The 16,118-nt window shown below is 33.2% G+C and overlaps 1 protein-coding gene across 3 annotated transcripts; it reads right to left on the bottom strand.

Moving 5' to 3' along the window:
• Positions 1-2,096: 2,096 nt before the first annotated feature.
• On the bottom strand, positions 2,097-15,438 carry LOC110018833 (SPX domain-containing membrane protein Os06g0129400-like). 3 transcript variants are annotated; one of them, XM_020716289.1, is made up of 11 exons: positions 14,959-15,438; positions 13,911-13,986; positions 9,990-10,107; positions 8,505-8,816; positions 8,310-8,414; positions 7,471-7,925; positions 6,302-6,603; positions 4,064-4,242; positions 3,288-3,478; positions 2,862-2,995; positions 2,097-2,621 (listed from the first exon to the last, which is right to left on the bottom strand). In XM_020716289.1, exons 2-11 carry the CDS (start codon positions 13,961-13,963, stop codon positions 2,383-2,385), a joined length of 2,088 nt encoding a protein of 695 aa, XP_020571948.1. In that variant the 5' UTR covers positions 13,964-13,986; positions 14,959-15,438; the 3' UTR covers positions 2,097-2,382. The 3 variants fall into 3 exon arrangements, with proteins under 3 accessions (XP_020571948.1, XP_020571949.1, XP_020571947.1); XM_020716290.1 differs by lacking the exons at positions 13,911-13,986; positions 14,959-15,438 and adding an exon at positions 12,486-12,561 and having other exon boundaries at positions 4,064-4,227; XM_020716288.1 differs by lacking the exons at positions 13,911-13,986; positions 14,959-15,438 and adding an exon at positions 12,486-12,561 and having other exon boundaries at positions 2,098-2,621.
• Between the last annotated feature and the right edge of the window lie 680 nt (positions 15,439-16,118).

Below are 16,118 nucleotides of genomic sequence, written 5' to 3'. Positions count from 1 at the left end.
CATTTTTTTATATATATATATATATATATATATATATATAATTATAATTGTTGGAACTTAGTATAAATCTTTCATATAAAGATAGGTATATCAACACAGAAAGGACAATTGTCGGTTCGATATAGCAAGCTGTTGTCAACATTTCCAGCCTAGATATTTATGGACATATCTGCCACTACTAATTTTTTACAATTTTAGCCAAAATAATTGCACGGAGCAACCGATCATGTGACTTTGTACTTGTTTTGAGGCAACTCCAATCATTCTTCATCAATTAAACAAACTAAATTATGTCTCTCAAGGTTTTTTTTTGAAATATTTATATGTTTATACATTGAATTACATTTATGTTATGTAATATGTTCACATTTCTAACATCTATACTTCTTTATGTATGGGAAGATGCATTTCATTTTTCAAGGAATAAAATAATTATTTTTTTAATGTATTAAAAAGCAAAGTTTAAGGGTTAGATATGTAAATACATATGAATTGAATGGTATGTATGTAAGTGCCCCTTTTTAAGGAAAAAACAACATACAAAATCATGCCTATGGGGGCAAAGGTTTATAGGCATGTTGGTAGTGTCTATTAAAGGCTACATAATCATGTAAGAAGTGAATTATATTTAGCTTCTAGGTACTTCTATATTGCATTATGAAAATCATTAGGGTTCAATAATCACACATATAATAATGCAATATATCATAAACTTCAAAAACATAAAAATGAACTTCCTCTAAAATTTGAGATTGTTGACTAAAAGAAACTAGGGTTTAATTCAAGAGAATATAGTGCATCGCTGGACGTAGCGGTCGACAACTTGGGATACAATACACGGTATGGTGCGATCCATATTGTCGTCCACACTTTTAGCCAAGGACATTCAAAATCCAGTACATATAACATGCCGCGTCCTAAAAAGTTGTGCATTTCACTATTTTCTTAGACGTCATTATTTAAATATTAAATTTCATATAAAATTTTAAAAATATTATAAAATTCAATATAAATTTTTAAATTTCAATGAATTCAAGGAATAAAATAATTATTTTTTTAATGTATTATGAAAGAATTGAGTGATATATATTAAAAAGCAAAGTTTAGGGTTATATATGTAAATACATATGAATTGAATGGTATGTATGTAAGTGCCCCTTTTTAAGGAAAAAACAACATACAAAATCATGCCTATGGGGGCAAAGGTTTATAGGCATGTTGGTAGTGTCTATTAAAGGCTACATAATCATGTAAGAAGTGAATTATATTTAGCTTCTAGGTACTTCTATATTGCATTATGAAAATCATTAGGGTTCAATAATCACACATATAATAATGCAATATATCATAAACTTCAAAAACATAAAAATGAACTTCCTCTAAAATATGAGATTGTTGACTAAAAGAAACTAGGGTTTAATTCAAGAGAATATAGTGCAATGTTGGACGTGGCGGTCGACAACTTGGGATACATACACGGTATGGTGCGATCCATGTTGTCGTCCACATTTTTAGACAAAGACATTCAAAATTCGGTACGTATAACATGCCACGTCTTAAAAAATTGTGCATTTTATCATTTTCTTGGACATCTTTATTTAAATAATAAATTTCATATAAGCATTTAAAAATATTATAAAATTTAATATTAAATTTTAAATTTCAATGAATTTAACTTCTTAATACTTATTTATATTATTTAATTACAAAAAAATTACCAACAACGAATTTATATTTTTTTTGTTTAATTTATGTAAAATAAACAAATACTCATTCAAAATTTCTTCAATTACTTATTTATTTAAATTTGTATAGTTATTTATTTAGTTGAAAATTTTTATATAAAAATTCAGATACTCATTTCTCATTTTTATGGTGCTTATCAAATATTAAAAAACATAAACAAACTAATCTTGAACATACATGTTAATCCTCGACACAAATTCAAGCTGAACAAACATAACTTATAATATTATCAAGCCAAATCCAATACACAATAGACTCAGCTCAACTCGACTCGACTCCATTGCAGCCCTACGCATCAAGCCAAATCCAATACACAATAGACTCAGCTCAACCCGACTCGACTCCATTACATCATTAACAAGTCAATTTATTCTACTTATCATAAAACAAATATGATGGCTATAAAGCACATCCAAATAATTACTCTAAGCTTTAACAAAATGACGTGAAAATTCTTCACTTTATTTCTAACCAATGGGCCGCACATTCGAGCGCGCAATGAAACCATGTTGATCACAAAATTTAGAAGCTACATTTTTTAAATAAAATAAATCAAATGAATTGGCTGGCTTAATTCTCTATATACAGCCAAAGCCAACATCATAAAACAAGCCAAGAAATATAGTTTGTCTCTCTTTAAAAGAGAGAGTTGAAGGTAAGGAATGTGGCAGCAATAGAGACAATGCAAATCAATAAAGAAGGGAGAAGAGTGGTATTCAGAAGCCTGCTTTCGCCCCAGTATCCAGCCAACGTTATCGTGCCATCTGCAACGACTCGAGCCAACGTTCCGGCCTCTGTCGACAGAAGCCCGCCATTGTAGGTTCCTCGAGCAAGCCGAGACGACATCACTTGCGACAGGAGGGATAAGTTAACACCTGTAGTTGACAGAGATGAGAGCACAGTTCAAAACAAAGCCGTTCACATAATCCATTTCAGTCGTTTCTGGTTACTATTTCAACTCATGTTAAGAAGAGTATGAAATTATTTGTTCACTTTTATGGACTTTGGGACAAAAATGATACCATGTAAATAGAATTTGACACTTGACTCGTATTTTTACTTTGAATGATGGAAGCATGAGATAACTTTGTAATTTGAGACAATTATTTATTTACCTTCAAGTACTTCTGCGGATACAAATGTGATGAGTGCAGATGAGACGTATTGAGCCACTGTATATGAGCTGGTGACATGGAAGCTTAAGGCTATGCCGACTAACATCATAATCTCAGATGCCAGTAAGATTTTCCTGTAAAAAAAATTGTTTAGGAATTAACAAGGAATTGGATTAAGAAATCTTATGGGATATATTAGACGCAAAGCTGGTCAGGATGTTGAAGATCAAAAACTCGATCTTTCGAGAAAAGAGGGACGATGAATGGAATCAGTTTGTCATAACTAATTACTTCATGATTTTTTAAAAAAGTATCAAATTTTGTTGGAAATCTATTCAACATGTTCCATTAATGATAATAAAAAAGCAAAGACAGTGGATTCTAGCAGCAAGTTTAATCATCTCAGCATGAAATTTATTTATTTACCTGTCTTCAAACAAGTTGGATATGTAACTTCCCACAATGGCATTTACAGGAAGAACCGTGAGCCCAAGTATTGCAAGGAATATGGCGACAGAACTGGTAGTCCAATTGAAATAATATTCAGTGATGACACTTGATTCTGACAGCAAAATCTCCATTCCAAACTTGAGCATGAAGTAGATCAATAGTTGAACCTGAAGACAGCAAATAAATATAAAAAATTAAGTTTAAAAAGAATGTCTTGAAGAATAGGTTTATGCTTAGTTACATTTTAGTCATGATATTAATGCTTCTGCATATAATCTAATTGCAAAGATTTACATACATGCCACATTATGTATTTACATATCTAACACCTAAAGTTTGATATTTACACTTATGACACCAATTACACTTCTAATAAATTGGTGTCATAAATCTCTGCATGATAATTAACAAGGTGTAGTGATAATGGTAATTTTGATGTGATTTTGAAAATTTAAGTGATATGCATGTAAATATGAATGTTTAGGTGTTGTATATGTAAATAAATAAGAATTGGGTTGTATGTGCATGTAAATATAAATGTTTAGGTGTTGTATATCAAATCCCATAATTGAAAAAGCATGAAAATAATCAGCATGACAAAAAAAAAACCATGTAGATCTAATTGCAATAATTATATCTTTTTTATGACCTCTAGAACACAAATATTCCTTTGATAAGTAGGCTACCATACTACTTACTAAGTTAAATAATCTCTCATAAGATCGATTATTGAAGTTAAAAGAACAACAAACCTTTACTGATGGTGTAAGGAGCCTGTAAGCTGAAACAATGGAATTTGCCGGCGCGCGAGAGTCCTCTGGAGCCTCTTCACTATCATCAAATTCATCTCCGCCGTCATTTTCTTTATCTTCCGAATGTAATAGCAGAGGATGAGCAAGACCCCTTTCCATTTCCCCTATGCCAACATGCCCTATTATTCGAAGCATTAGCATGAGCATTACACAGTAAAAAAAATGTTTTTGTGAGAACTTATCTTGCCAACTTATTTTTCTTCTGCTCAGATTAGCGCTGCAAAAACTGAAGTGTAATATTTATCATTTCAACATAGCGGGTTTGTTAACAATGCCTATCTAATCTATACTTATAGTTTGTTGTGGCTAATAAAACCAGCATAAACCTAACAACAAAGCTTCAGTCTTTCAAATAGAAGAAAAACAAGCACATCAATGCATATGATGATTTTGACCAACACAAAAGTAAACGTTTTACATGTCAACCTATGTTACAACCAAGTCAAACTGGTAATATCTTGGGAGCACTTTGGGGATCACTTTTGTTTCTATTTTCTCCTTTTTGTTTTGTATATGTTTGGATTTGAAACAAAATATATTTGGCTAATTGAGTAAAGTATGGCTGTTTTTAATAACAATGAAAACACCAAACAAACTAATTTGTGTGTTTCAAAGACATCTTAATTTATTTTTTTTTAAAAAAAAACTAAACAAACATGTTTTTAAAAATTAAAAAAAAAACAATAAATGAAATTGAACCCAAAAAAAGCTCTTAAGCTTCCAACATCTCGTAACAAATAAAACAATAAGTTTCAAGACCCGATTCCTGATGACACTAACAACAAATCTATGGCACAAACTTAATAGGAACATGATATGATTTGCAACAATGTATTTTGGTTTTTTGCGTTCAAACATGTTTGATAGCCTTGTCAAAAGAGATCCAAAATAAACCAAACAAAATTAGAATGATTATGATTAGCATGGTCTAAGTACAAGGATGACATCTATAAACCACGATCACATTCAATTAATAATTAAATCTATCAGGATCATAATATCAATGATAAGAATACACATGATCATCATAGTATGATCAATAATGGCAATGATATCAACCATATAATTTGCCCTTTGTATGTTTTGAAGACTCAGAATCATAAGTATCATAATTAAAAAATAGGCCTTATGATAGCTCTCATCATAATAATGTTAAAAAGAACAAATATTAAGTCGGAAGAAACTGAGGATAAAAGAAGACACGAAGAATTGCAACATAAAATTAGAGGAATATAGGAGAAGATAAAATGAGAGATAACAGAGAAAATCTCATATTTTATATTCATTCCATGCTCCCTCATATGCCTAAGGTTTATATAAATAGAGTAATATTTATTAAGAATAGTTCAAACTAATAAGACAAACAATAATGTGTCATTATATTTACACTAAATTGGCAAATGACTCAGATCAATTTGAAGAAGAATCTGATGATCAAAGATCAGTTTGACCATGATGATTCTACTGCACTTTGACTTGGTAGAGACTTAATTAGTTTGATTGCAAGTAACATCTATACAACAATATAAGCCAAGGAAATTCATTCAAAACAACAAATGATAAAAATTATACATCCATGTCCTACGGATTTTTTTAAGTATATATTTTTAAACCCTGAAGCCAATACCAACTTTTATAAGGAATCTAAATAGTAAAGCAAGGAATTAAGTATAAAAAAAATTGATATTGCTACTAAAGAAATAGAATAAGAAAATTTACAAACGTAGCACACAATTCTTATTTATTTACATATCTCAAACCTAAACTTTCATATTTACACACATAGCACTTAGCAGCTTTAAGCCGATGCATATAACTGTGTATTTCACAGTTAAAATGTAATAATGGTACTATTTTTTATGTAATATTAAAGGTTTAAGTGCAATGTGCGAATATAAGAAAGTTTTAAAATGTAATAATGGTACTATTTTTTATGTAATATGCATATAACTGTGAATATAAGAAAGTTTAGGTGTGAGATATGCAAATACATAAGAATTGTGCGCTATGTGTGCAAATGACCCAATAGAATAATATATTGCCACACAAAAGATCACTTGAACAAAATATTTCGATGGCATTAACCGAGAAAATGATGAATCCAACATAAAATTCAGAGCTACACACAGACCTATGCATAATCTAAAACAAAATAAATTTGAAGAACATTTCACATACCAGCAGTATTATCCTGCGGCGCCATCTTCTCTTTAATATCATGATTTGGCTCTTTGAATGAAATCCATAACCATATCAGATAAATCAGCCAAGCAAACGCCATAACCCAACCAGGTAGTGTGTTTTGATTAATAGACAGAGAATAGATCTTGAAATTAGTTTGAAGCAAGCCAGCAATGGCAGGTCCACAAGCCATTCCAAGAGCACTGGCACTAACAAATCCAGCCGAAGCTTGCATGCGAATCTTTACAGGCACGCAATCACTAATATACCGCCGATTTACAGCTCTTGCTGAACCCAGACTGCAATGCACAGAATTTAAAAACATCAAAAATGGCAAGTTTACATGTTGAATCCAGTAAATATTAAAAAAAATCATAATTTAATACTAAAAAATTCCATGATTACTCGCACTAAATGAATTTAATATAACATCAAAATTGCAATATCTAATTACTGCAACTGTCCATGGGCATCAAAGAATGTGTAGGCTTCTATGATTCTAGAATTATTTCTTAATCAAATTATAAATTTGAATAGTAAAAACTGTCATCTAGAAAAACTAAGTAATAGAATTATTGCATTGAAAAGGAAAAAAAATTATTGATTATGCACAATTTGAAAAGCGAAAGAACAAAGATAAATCAAACATTCAAGAAATTTGAAAATCATAAGCATAGATCACAAGATTTTGCTTTAACATTAGATGCCCAAAAACAAAAATGACAAGTTGAGCTTAGAAAATCACAGTAAGAAAAATACCAAAGATGTTGCATTCAGGCAAAAGATTAATACAATTTAAGTAGGTGCATCAAAAACTTGTTATCTAGCATTAAAAAAATTAAATTCATTAAGCTTTACTTTAGAGGTTAATTTTACCACTAGTAATTTAAAAAAAAAACATAAGAATTCAGAGGTATAATTCAAAATGCAATGATTTTAGACTCAGATGAGTGATGGCACCTAATTCATAATCCTCTCATATTTAGATTATTTTTCACTAATAAAATTTCCATAAAAATTTTTCTCTACATAAAAGTAGTGGCATGGTTTATCACCAAATATATATATATATATATATATATATATATAGCCAGAAATCTAAATGATAAAAAAAATCTCAGATGAGATATTTCTCTTAAAAAGCTGAAATTACGAAATTGACTTACCCACAGAGTAGTCGGCCAACAAGCAGCACCGTTAAAGACTCCATGTCGTAAGCCAACGCATACAAAATATTACCCAAAAACAGTACAATACTGCTGAAAACAAGCGGTTTGAAGTACGATCTATTTGACCAGGCACTGAAATAAACAGAAGAAAATACTTGCGCAACAGCCATTGACCCGATTATGATTCCACAAACTGTGGGAGCAGCTCCAAGTTTTATGGAGTAATTGTCAGCAGTTGGGACAATTATATATGTATTTACCATATAAAGAAAAGTATTTGACAGGTTTAAGAGGAGCGAAGCAAAATGATATTTTGTTTCAACAACTTCTTCTTCTCCTGAGCTAGGTATCTCTTCTTGTATAATAAGAGCATGTTGTCCCAAAAATTTAAGGAAATTTGTCGAATTTGTTAGCTTATCTACTGACGCATTTATCAAATCAATAATAGGATCCTGCAAAAGTGAAAAAAAGAGTTCTTTGAAGCAAATAATAAAGAAAAACAAATCAAAGAACCAGGTCATTTACACACCAAAACTATGATTTTTACATTAATACCATCCAAATCTTTCATCTCTCATTAAAATTATCACTACTTTTAACTTCTAAAATATTAATACACCTTTTCTTGAAATATTGCATTTTGCATTAAAGAAAAAGATAACAATTACAAAATGGCCTAGGCGAATACACCTTTTCATGCATAATTAAGGTGGAACATTGAAGTTTAAGTGTAAGATAGGTAATTACATAGGATTTGAGTGGTATATATGTAAATCTTCGAAGAACCAAATAACAACATAATTCCTATAGCATTAGGATAGATTAGGAGAACAAACCTTTAGAGCATCTGATGGCTGATCATAGATGGATAGATAACTTCCCTGACGATACTGAAGATCGGCAAGATTACGAGAAAGGGCACCAACAATAGCCCCCAGTCCCTAATAGTTTATATCAAAAATAATACATCAATTATAAAAAACATTTCCACAAAAGGGATAAAAATGTGAGAATGAGAATTATAAACATACCACATGTTTGAAGACTTGTTGCAGTTGAGAGTATGGATGATTTGCCCGCGAGGTCACATAATAATCTGTAAATCTATGCCCAAATCGTTTGTCGAACTTCTTCAAAATCTTGCGAATGCCAGTAGCATTAAGATCAACAAATTTAAGAAGTTTTACGAGATCATATCCAACTTCCTTATATGCTTCCGTAAGTTCCAATATCTTTGAAAAGTCGGGCTGTTCTGAAAGATTAGCACGTTGCTCCGCCAATTGTTCAATCCTACTAGCAAGAAGTCCTTGTTGTTCCAGTAAAAAGAGTACAATCTTTTCAATCTGAAGGATAACACATCAGAACATAAAAGCTGAGAAAAGTTATATGAAGTTGATTTTTCTCAAAGTCCGGTCCTTTTAACAAAATTAGGTTGAAGTTCACAATGATCATGGAAACAAAAAATTGAAAACCAAAACTATTGATATTGATCCGTGCTGCTAATTTATCTTGGGAACAGAACTCATACCCTTTATGAAGATTTGTTTGGGCATTAAATTTAGGGAAATTTACATACATAACCCACAATTCTTATGCATTTACATATCTCAAACCAAACCTGAAAATGTTTATTTCACTTTTAAAAAGTGATTAGTGTTATTTTTGATGTGATGTTGAAGATTTAAGTGTTGTGTGTAAATATTAAAGTTTAGGTGTGAGATATGCAAATACAAAAGAATTGTGTGCTATGTGTGTAAATGCCCCTTAAATCACACACACTGCAATTTATCGCTCCCAATTCAGAAACAAAACAAAAAACAGATAACATAAAGTTCATGACCAAAATAAAATCTGTATGGAAATTGAAGCGCACTTCCACTCTTCAACATTTAAAATAAGACTTTTATGTAAAGTTTAATTCAATTTGATATGCATGTGATATAGAAAAAAAAGAATATTTTATTCAGTATTAGTTTTGCTCTTTAGAATTGATTTTTAATTTTATTGATTTTCAACACAGAAGTCTAGAAACTTATTGAAAGTTAGTCCCTGCCTATTTTCAATAAAATAGAAAGAGATTAACAATATTGATCAGAATTGTGGAAGCTTTAGAACCCAAAACCAAAAAAAATGAATAAGAAAAAAAAAAACAAATTTTCTTCTCCAGTGAACTGTGTGCCAACTCCCTATAACATAGATATGAATTATTAGCATTCATTTAGTGCAGATTGTCAGCTTCATATAAAAACTGTAAGAAAATCTTTTTAAGCAAGTTAGGTGCAATAGAGAATAAGTATAGGTCTAAAATCACATATAATATTAAATCTAATCTTGTGACAGTCATGCAATATAATTTAAAGATAATATAGTCAACATGGTTCTCATTTCAGCACTTAGTTGTGTGCCCAAAAATAGCAAGTTTAAAATTTGATATGCATGTGATATACAAACAAAAGAAAAAAATATTTCATCCTATATAATTTTATTTGTAAAACTACTTTTAAAACATCACACACCTGATCATCTAGCATCCTCGAAAATTCTTTAAGAAATTGGCGACGGTCCCCACCATTCTGAATTTGTTCAGCATATTGTCTCACTCTCTTTTTCATTAGCTTGTAGTTAATGTAGCATCTGCAAACATTAATGAAATAGACCAAAATGAAGCATAGCATTTAAACATTAGAAGATGAGTAAAATAATGCATATAACAAAAACATAGCATTTAAACATTAGAAGATGAGTAAAATAATGTATATAACAAAAACTAATTAAGATCATTTTTTATACAATAAGCCCAAGTCTTCCTAGATCTACCTCTGCCTTTATTAACACAAGTCGAACCTACAACATCTACTCTCCTAATCGGATCATCAAATGGTCGACGTCTAAGGTGACCAAACCATCTAAGACGACTTTCTCTAATTTTGTCCGTCACAGGAACTACAAAACCTAGTCATTCACTTAAAATTTATTGTCGGTGGATTAAATCATCATAATATGATCGAATGGTCGGCAGACAACAATTCATAAAAAGATAGACAAGACTCAATGGTGCGAGAGCTTACCTCCTGTGGTACTGTAACTGCTAAATTAACCGTGATTAAATCATCATAATATGATCGAATGGTCGGCAGGTAACAATTCATAAAAAGATAGACAAGACCCAATGGTGCGAGAGCTTACCGCCTGTGGTACTGTAACTGCTAAATTAACCGCGTTTAGTTGGTGCTAAGGTTGTAGCTCGACCTCGACCTTACAGGAAATTATAATGCTTTCCCATTATAATTTCATTGCTTCTCTACTTCTTTCCTATTCCTCTCCTTGCCTATTATATATCTTTCCTATCCTACCCTTTACCTATGTTATCTACTCATCCTCTCTTTATATAGCTGTTGTTTTCTGAGGTTAGGAGGGGGTTTTATGATTGCAGATTTCTGAGTGTTGCCTAAGAGGCGTTCATCCCCTCTAGAGGTTGTATCAGACGGTGAGTAGATGATCTGGCTGTAATTCATTCGAGGTGGTGATCGTCTCCAAGGGTTCGGGTGGTGCTCTGGCTGTTGTTCAACCTACAGGCTATCAGCTTGTTGTTCCCCTCCTCTGTTTCCCTACCGCTGACCCTAGTTCCTTCTCCCTATTGCAATCGACATCCCCACCTACTATAGTCACATTCTGAGTCTATGTGTCATGTTTTTATGTTTCTGTTGTTGTTTGTTGTCGTTATTTCATGCAGCAAGAGTCATTTATGCCATTTTGAATTTAGTAATAAAAATTGTGTTTTTTCATGATAGTTTGAGTCATCATCTGGTATCATTTGGTATCAGAACTAGTCTCGTTATTTCATGCAGCAAGAGTCATTTATGCCATTTGAATTTAGTGATAAAAATTGTGTTTTTTCATGGTAGTTTGAGTCATCCTCTGGTATCATTTGGTATCAGAACTAGTCCTTTCCTGATGCTTTTCCATTATAATTCCTTTCCTTCATACTTCTTTCCTATTGCTCGCCTTGCCTATCATATCTTTTTTTTATCCTACTTTTTACCTATTTTATCTTCAAATCCCTTTTTATATAGGTGCTGTTGTCTGAGGTTAGGAGGAGGTTTTATTATGGCAGATTTCTGAGTACTGTCTTTGTGGAGTTCTTGTTCTTCGGGGGTTGTTTCTGACGAAGAGACGGTGCTTCAACTGTAACTCGTTTGAGATGGTGACAGTTTCCAAGGGTATGGGTGGTGCTCCGACTATAACTAGACCCCGACGAGACATTTATCTTTTTGCAGCCCCCTCTCCTATGCAATCCAACAGTCGCCAGCTTGGTGCCCTCCCTTTGACTCGCCTTCAACAACTGCCAGCCTTCCTCCACACCTTCTCATAGGTTGTCAGCTTACTGTTCCCCTCTAACTCACCTCCATCATCGAGCCAGTCGACCCCTATGCTTTCCAACAATCGTTTACTTGCTGCTCCCCCTTTTCTGCAGTCAAACCTGTTGTCCCTTCTCCTGTTTCCTACCACTGGCCCTAGTTCCCTCTCTTTGCTGCCGCCAACAACCCCACCTGCTGCCGCCAACATCCCCACCTGCTACCGTTACCCTTATTGGAGTCTGTATGTTATGTTTTTATGTTAGTGTTGTTGTTTGTTGTCATTATTTCATGTCGAAAGAGTCATTTGTACCATTTTGAATTCAATAATAATAATTGTGCTCTTTCATTGGGGGTTTGGGTCTTCATCCGATATCATTTGGTATCAGAGCTAGCTCAACCCTAGTCATATCCTAAGTTTCCTAGCATACACCTCTACCCAAGCCATCCCCAGCAAAATTCTTATGGTCTAAAAGCTTCGACATATGAAATCGAATCTTCCCCAACCTCGGGAGAAAATGACATCTGATTCAAAATTCTGCTTTAGAAAACTAGAATAACAACTAGCACAATGAAAGGTTAATTTTTTTGCTGACTTTCAATTATATATATATATATATATATTAATTGCTTAATAGATAACAACAGAAAGTATACCTTTTCCACTCTGGAATTTGATCCTTCATCAATTTCTTGCCAAAGTTAACCATCTTGAAGCTGAATAAGCAAGTCTCTATAATGAAGATGAAAGCAGCACATGGGATTAGAGGGACGCAATAGCCATGCATAGAAGCTTAAATATAAACAATTTCAAAATTTTTCCATCACCCAAAACCTAACATATCATAGCAAATATAAAGATCTCACATGCTTTGCACGTGTAGGAAAATATAAAATAAAATAAAATAAAAAATTAAATATTAAAACAATGCAAGTTTAATTAGGTACACCAAATTAGAATCTAGAAAAATAAAAAGGTGCCCCAGTAGACAGACTTAAGTGCCCAAGTACAGAATAAAGATATCATAGATTGAAAATTCAATAAAATTAATTTCATATCAAATACTCATGCTATGCCATTAATGCAGCCAAGCTTCTTCATTTATGGATTAATTCTTAACTATGGGATTATGAATCGTGTTTAGCAGTTAACTTATTAGTAACAATAGCTATCTCATACTTTTCTCAGCCTAATAATGGTTTTCCACTTCTCCTGTCTGGCAGAGTTACTAGACCCTTTTTCTAGGCCAGAGCTGTGAGGCATCTTGCAAAACAATTGCAATGGAAATAACTATTCTTATGCTCCGACTATAACTAGACCCCGACGAGACATTTATCTTTTTGCAGCCCCCTCTCCTATGCAATCCAACAGTCGCCAGCTTGGTGCCCTCCCTTTGACTCGCCTTCAACAACTGCCAGCCTTCCTCCACACCTTCTCATAGGTTGTCAGCTTACTGTTCCCCTCTAACTCACCTCCATCATCGAGCCAGTCGACCCCTATGCTTTCCAACAATCGTTTACTTGCTGCTCCCCCTTTTCTGCAGTCAAACCTGTTGTCCCTTCTCCTGTTTCCTACCACTGGCCCTAGTTCCCTCTCTTTGCTGCCGCCAACAACCCCACCTGCTGCCGCCAACATCCCCACCTGCTACCGTTACCCTTATTGGAGTCTGTATGTTATGTTTTTATGTTAGTGTTGTTGTTTGTTGTCATTATTTCATGTCGAAAGAGTCATTTGTACCATTTTGAATTCAATAATAATAATTGTGCTCTTTCATTGGGGGTTTGGGTCTTCATCCGATATCATTTGGTATCAGAGCTAGCTCAACCCTAGTCATATCCTAAGTTTCCTAGCATACACCTCTACCCAAGCCATCCCCAGCAAAATTCTTATGGTCTAAAAGCTTCGACATATGAAATCGAATCTTCCCCAACCTCGGGAGAAAATGACATCTGATTCAAAATTCTGCTTTAGAAAACTAGAATAACAACTAGCACAATGAAAGGTTAATTTTTTTGCTGACTTTCAATTATATATATATATATATATATTAATTGCTTAATAGATAACAACAGAAAGTATACCTTTTCCACTCTGGAATTTGATCCTTCATCAATTTCTTGCCAAAGTTAACCATCTTGAAGCTGAATAAGCAAGTCTCTATAATGAAGATGAAAGCAGCACATGGGATTAGAGGGACGCAATAGCCATGCATAGAAGCTTAAATATAAACAATTTCAAAATTTTTCCATCACCCAAAACCTAACATATCATAGCAAATATAAAGATCTCACATGCTTTGCACGTGTAGGAAAATATAAAATAAAATAAAATAAAAAATTAAATATTAAAACAATGCAAGTTTAATTAGGTACACCAAATTAGAATCTAGAAAAATAAAAAGGTGCCCCAGTAGACAGACTTAAGTGCCCAAGTACAGAATAAAGATATCATAGATTGAAAATTCAATAAAATTAATTTCATATCAAATACTCATGCTATGCCATTAATGCAGCCAAGCTTCTTCATTTATGGATTAATTCTTAACTATGGGATTATGAATCGTGTTTAGCAGTTAACTTATTAGTAACAATAGCTATCTCATACTTTTCTCAGCCTAATAATGGTTTTCCACTTCTCCTGTCTGGCAGAGTTACTAGACCCTTTTTCTAGGCCAGAGCTGTGAGGCATCTTGCAAAACAATTGCAATGGAAATAACTATTCTTAAAATATACAAACTTTGGATGTCAAACATGTAAATACATAAGAATTGTTTGGTATATATGTAATTTTCCTAAAGAAACCATAACAATACTTCATTGGCTAAAACCAGCCCAAAAGATATCCAAATTTCTGTAATCCATTTTTGCAGCACCAAACCCTAAAAGGCATGATTTTGTGTCAAAATTATGCTCCAACCAAAAGACCGCTTCAGTAATAAAAGCAAAATTTTCTTTCAAAGCCATTCCGATCTTCTCTTTTCTACCAACAAACAACCATTCCTCCGCCCACATGTAAAACGAAAATTTCTAGTAACGAATTCATTCTAACAAGCCAAATAAAGACAAATAATCACACAGCATTGTCCTTCCATTTTCCAGCAGAAGACAAAAAATTGCACTTCCAGTTTACCAGTTATAAAATCGCCAACTCCTGCGATCCGAAAACGCTTAGAATCGAACCGGGGAAAGAAAACAGGACTCCGGATGCTAGATTTTTTTAAAAACCTCCACGATATGAATCAGAAACCCCTTCAAAGATTGCCGGCTCCCGCGGAAGAATTCGATCCGCGGAAAGAAGGAGCTGGTAATATAGAAGAAAGAAACCTTAAGCTGAGGTCATCCGTCAAATCCTTTCTCATGAAAACAGCATATTCTTCACATGGTGACAGAAGAGAGATGGCGCGTGGTAGATAGAGATGGCGAGGGATCTCGCCTGAGTGGTTGTAATGGCTTCGTTGACGCGGCCGTGATTTAGCCGTGGCGGACTCCTTTCGGTGACTCGTCCGATATTGGGGGATTGAATCTCGTAGAAACCAAACGGCAGATGGCAAGGAGCCAACTTTTCAGTAAAAAATGCATCTTTTTTAGAACTAAATATTATGTGGCTTAGAAAAATTAAGAGATTGTTATGTGGAGGTACCGACATATGAACACAAATTTTGTCCTTTGTTGTGTTTTTCGAATATATCTTTTTGAGTTCTGAAAATTAATATTTTTATTGATTCTATGGTTAGATGATCACGTGATTTTAACAAACACGTGAATCTTCCTTTGGATGATAATGATGATTATATGATTTTAACCCACAATTAATCTCCCTTTTGAATGGCTAATTGGTATTGTATACCTAAATACTTGTAAACAAAAAATTTTAATGTGATTCTTATCTTTTGAAATCAAGCTCACTTGTCAAAATGGTTGAATTAAGCCCACCTATAGAAGTGTTTGAATCAAGCTCACACGCCGAAGTAGCTAATCAGCTCACATTCGTCTTCCTTAAGAAGGATATCTAATCATATCTCTATGAAGATATCAATTCGAGAAAGTCATCATGATTAACCAGGACATTTGTCAATCTCTCTTTTAATGGCACCACTCGACACTAGGGATTCAGCCACATCGCTCGTAGATAAGGGATGGTCGCCATGTTTTTAATATTTGACATTAGCAAACAATGACTCGTGATTATGACGTCGATTAGAGAGAAGTCGACAATATATTCCTTGATATCTTACTTTGACAAGTCGATAATCTTAAATACACTATAAGAAAAAGAGTTAAAATCGACGA

The sequence above is a fragment of the Phalaenopsis equestris genome, unplaced genomic scaffold (assembly GCF_001263595.1).
Source record: "Phalaenopsis equestris unplaced genomic scaffold, ASM126359v1 Scaffold000036, whole genome shotgun sequence".
In the NCBI taxonomy this organism is placed as follows: Eukaryota; Viridiplantae; Streptophyta; class Magnoliopsida; order Asparagales; family Orchidaceae; genus Phalaenopsis; species Phalaenopsis equestris.
Note: the sequence above shows the minus strand (reverse complement) of the source record. Positions and strands in the feature narration are given on the sequence as shown.

Excerpts from the sequence above, each read along its gene's own strand:
- LOC110018833 (XM_020716289.1), bottom strand. The coding sequence starts at position 13,963 with ATGGTTAACTTTGGCAAGAAATTGATGAAGGATCAAATTCCAGAGTGG. Across the intron at positions 8,817-9,989 it reads CGAGGATGCTAGATGATCAG|ATTGAAAAGATTGTACTCTT; the intron begins GTGTGTGATGTT and ends GTTATCCTTCAG. Across the intron at positions 2,622-2,861 it reads ATCCGCAGAAGTACTTGAAG|GTGTTAACTTATCCCTCCTG; the intron begins GTAAATAAATAA and ends TGTCAACTACAG.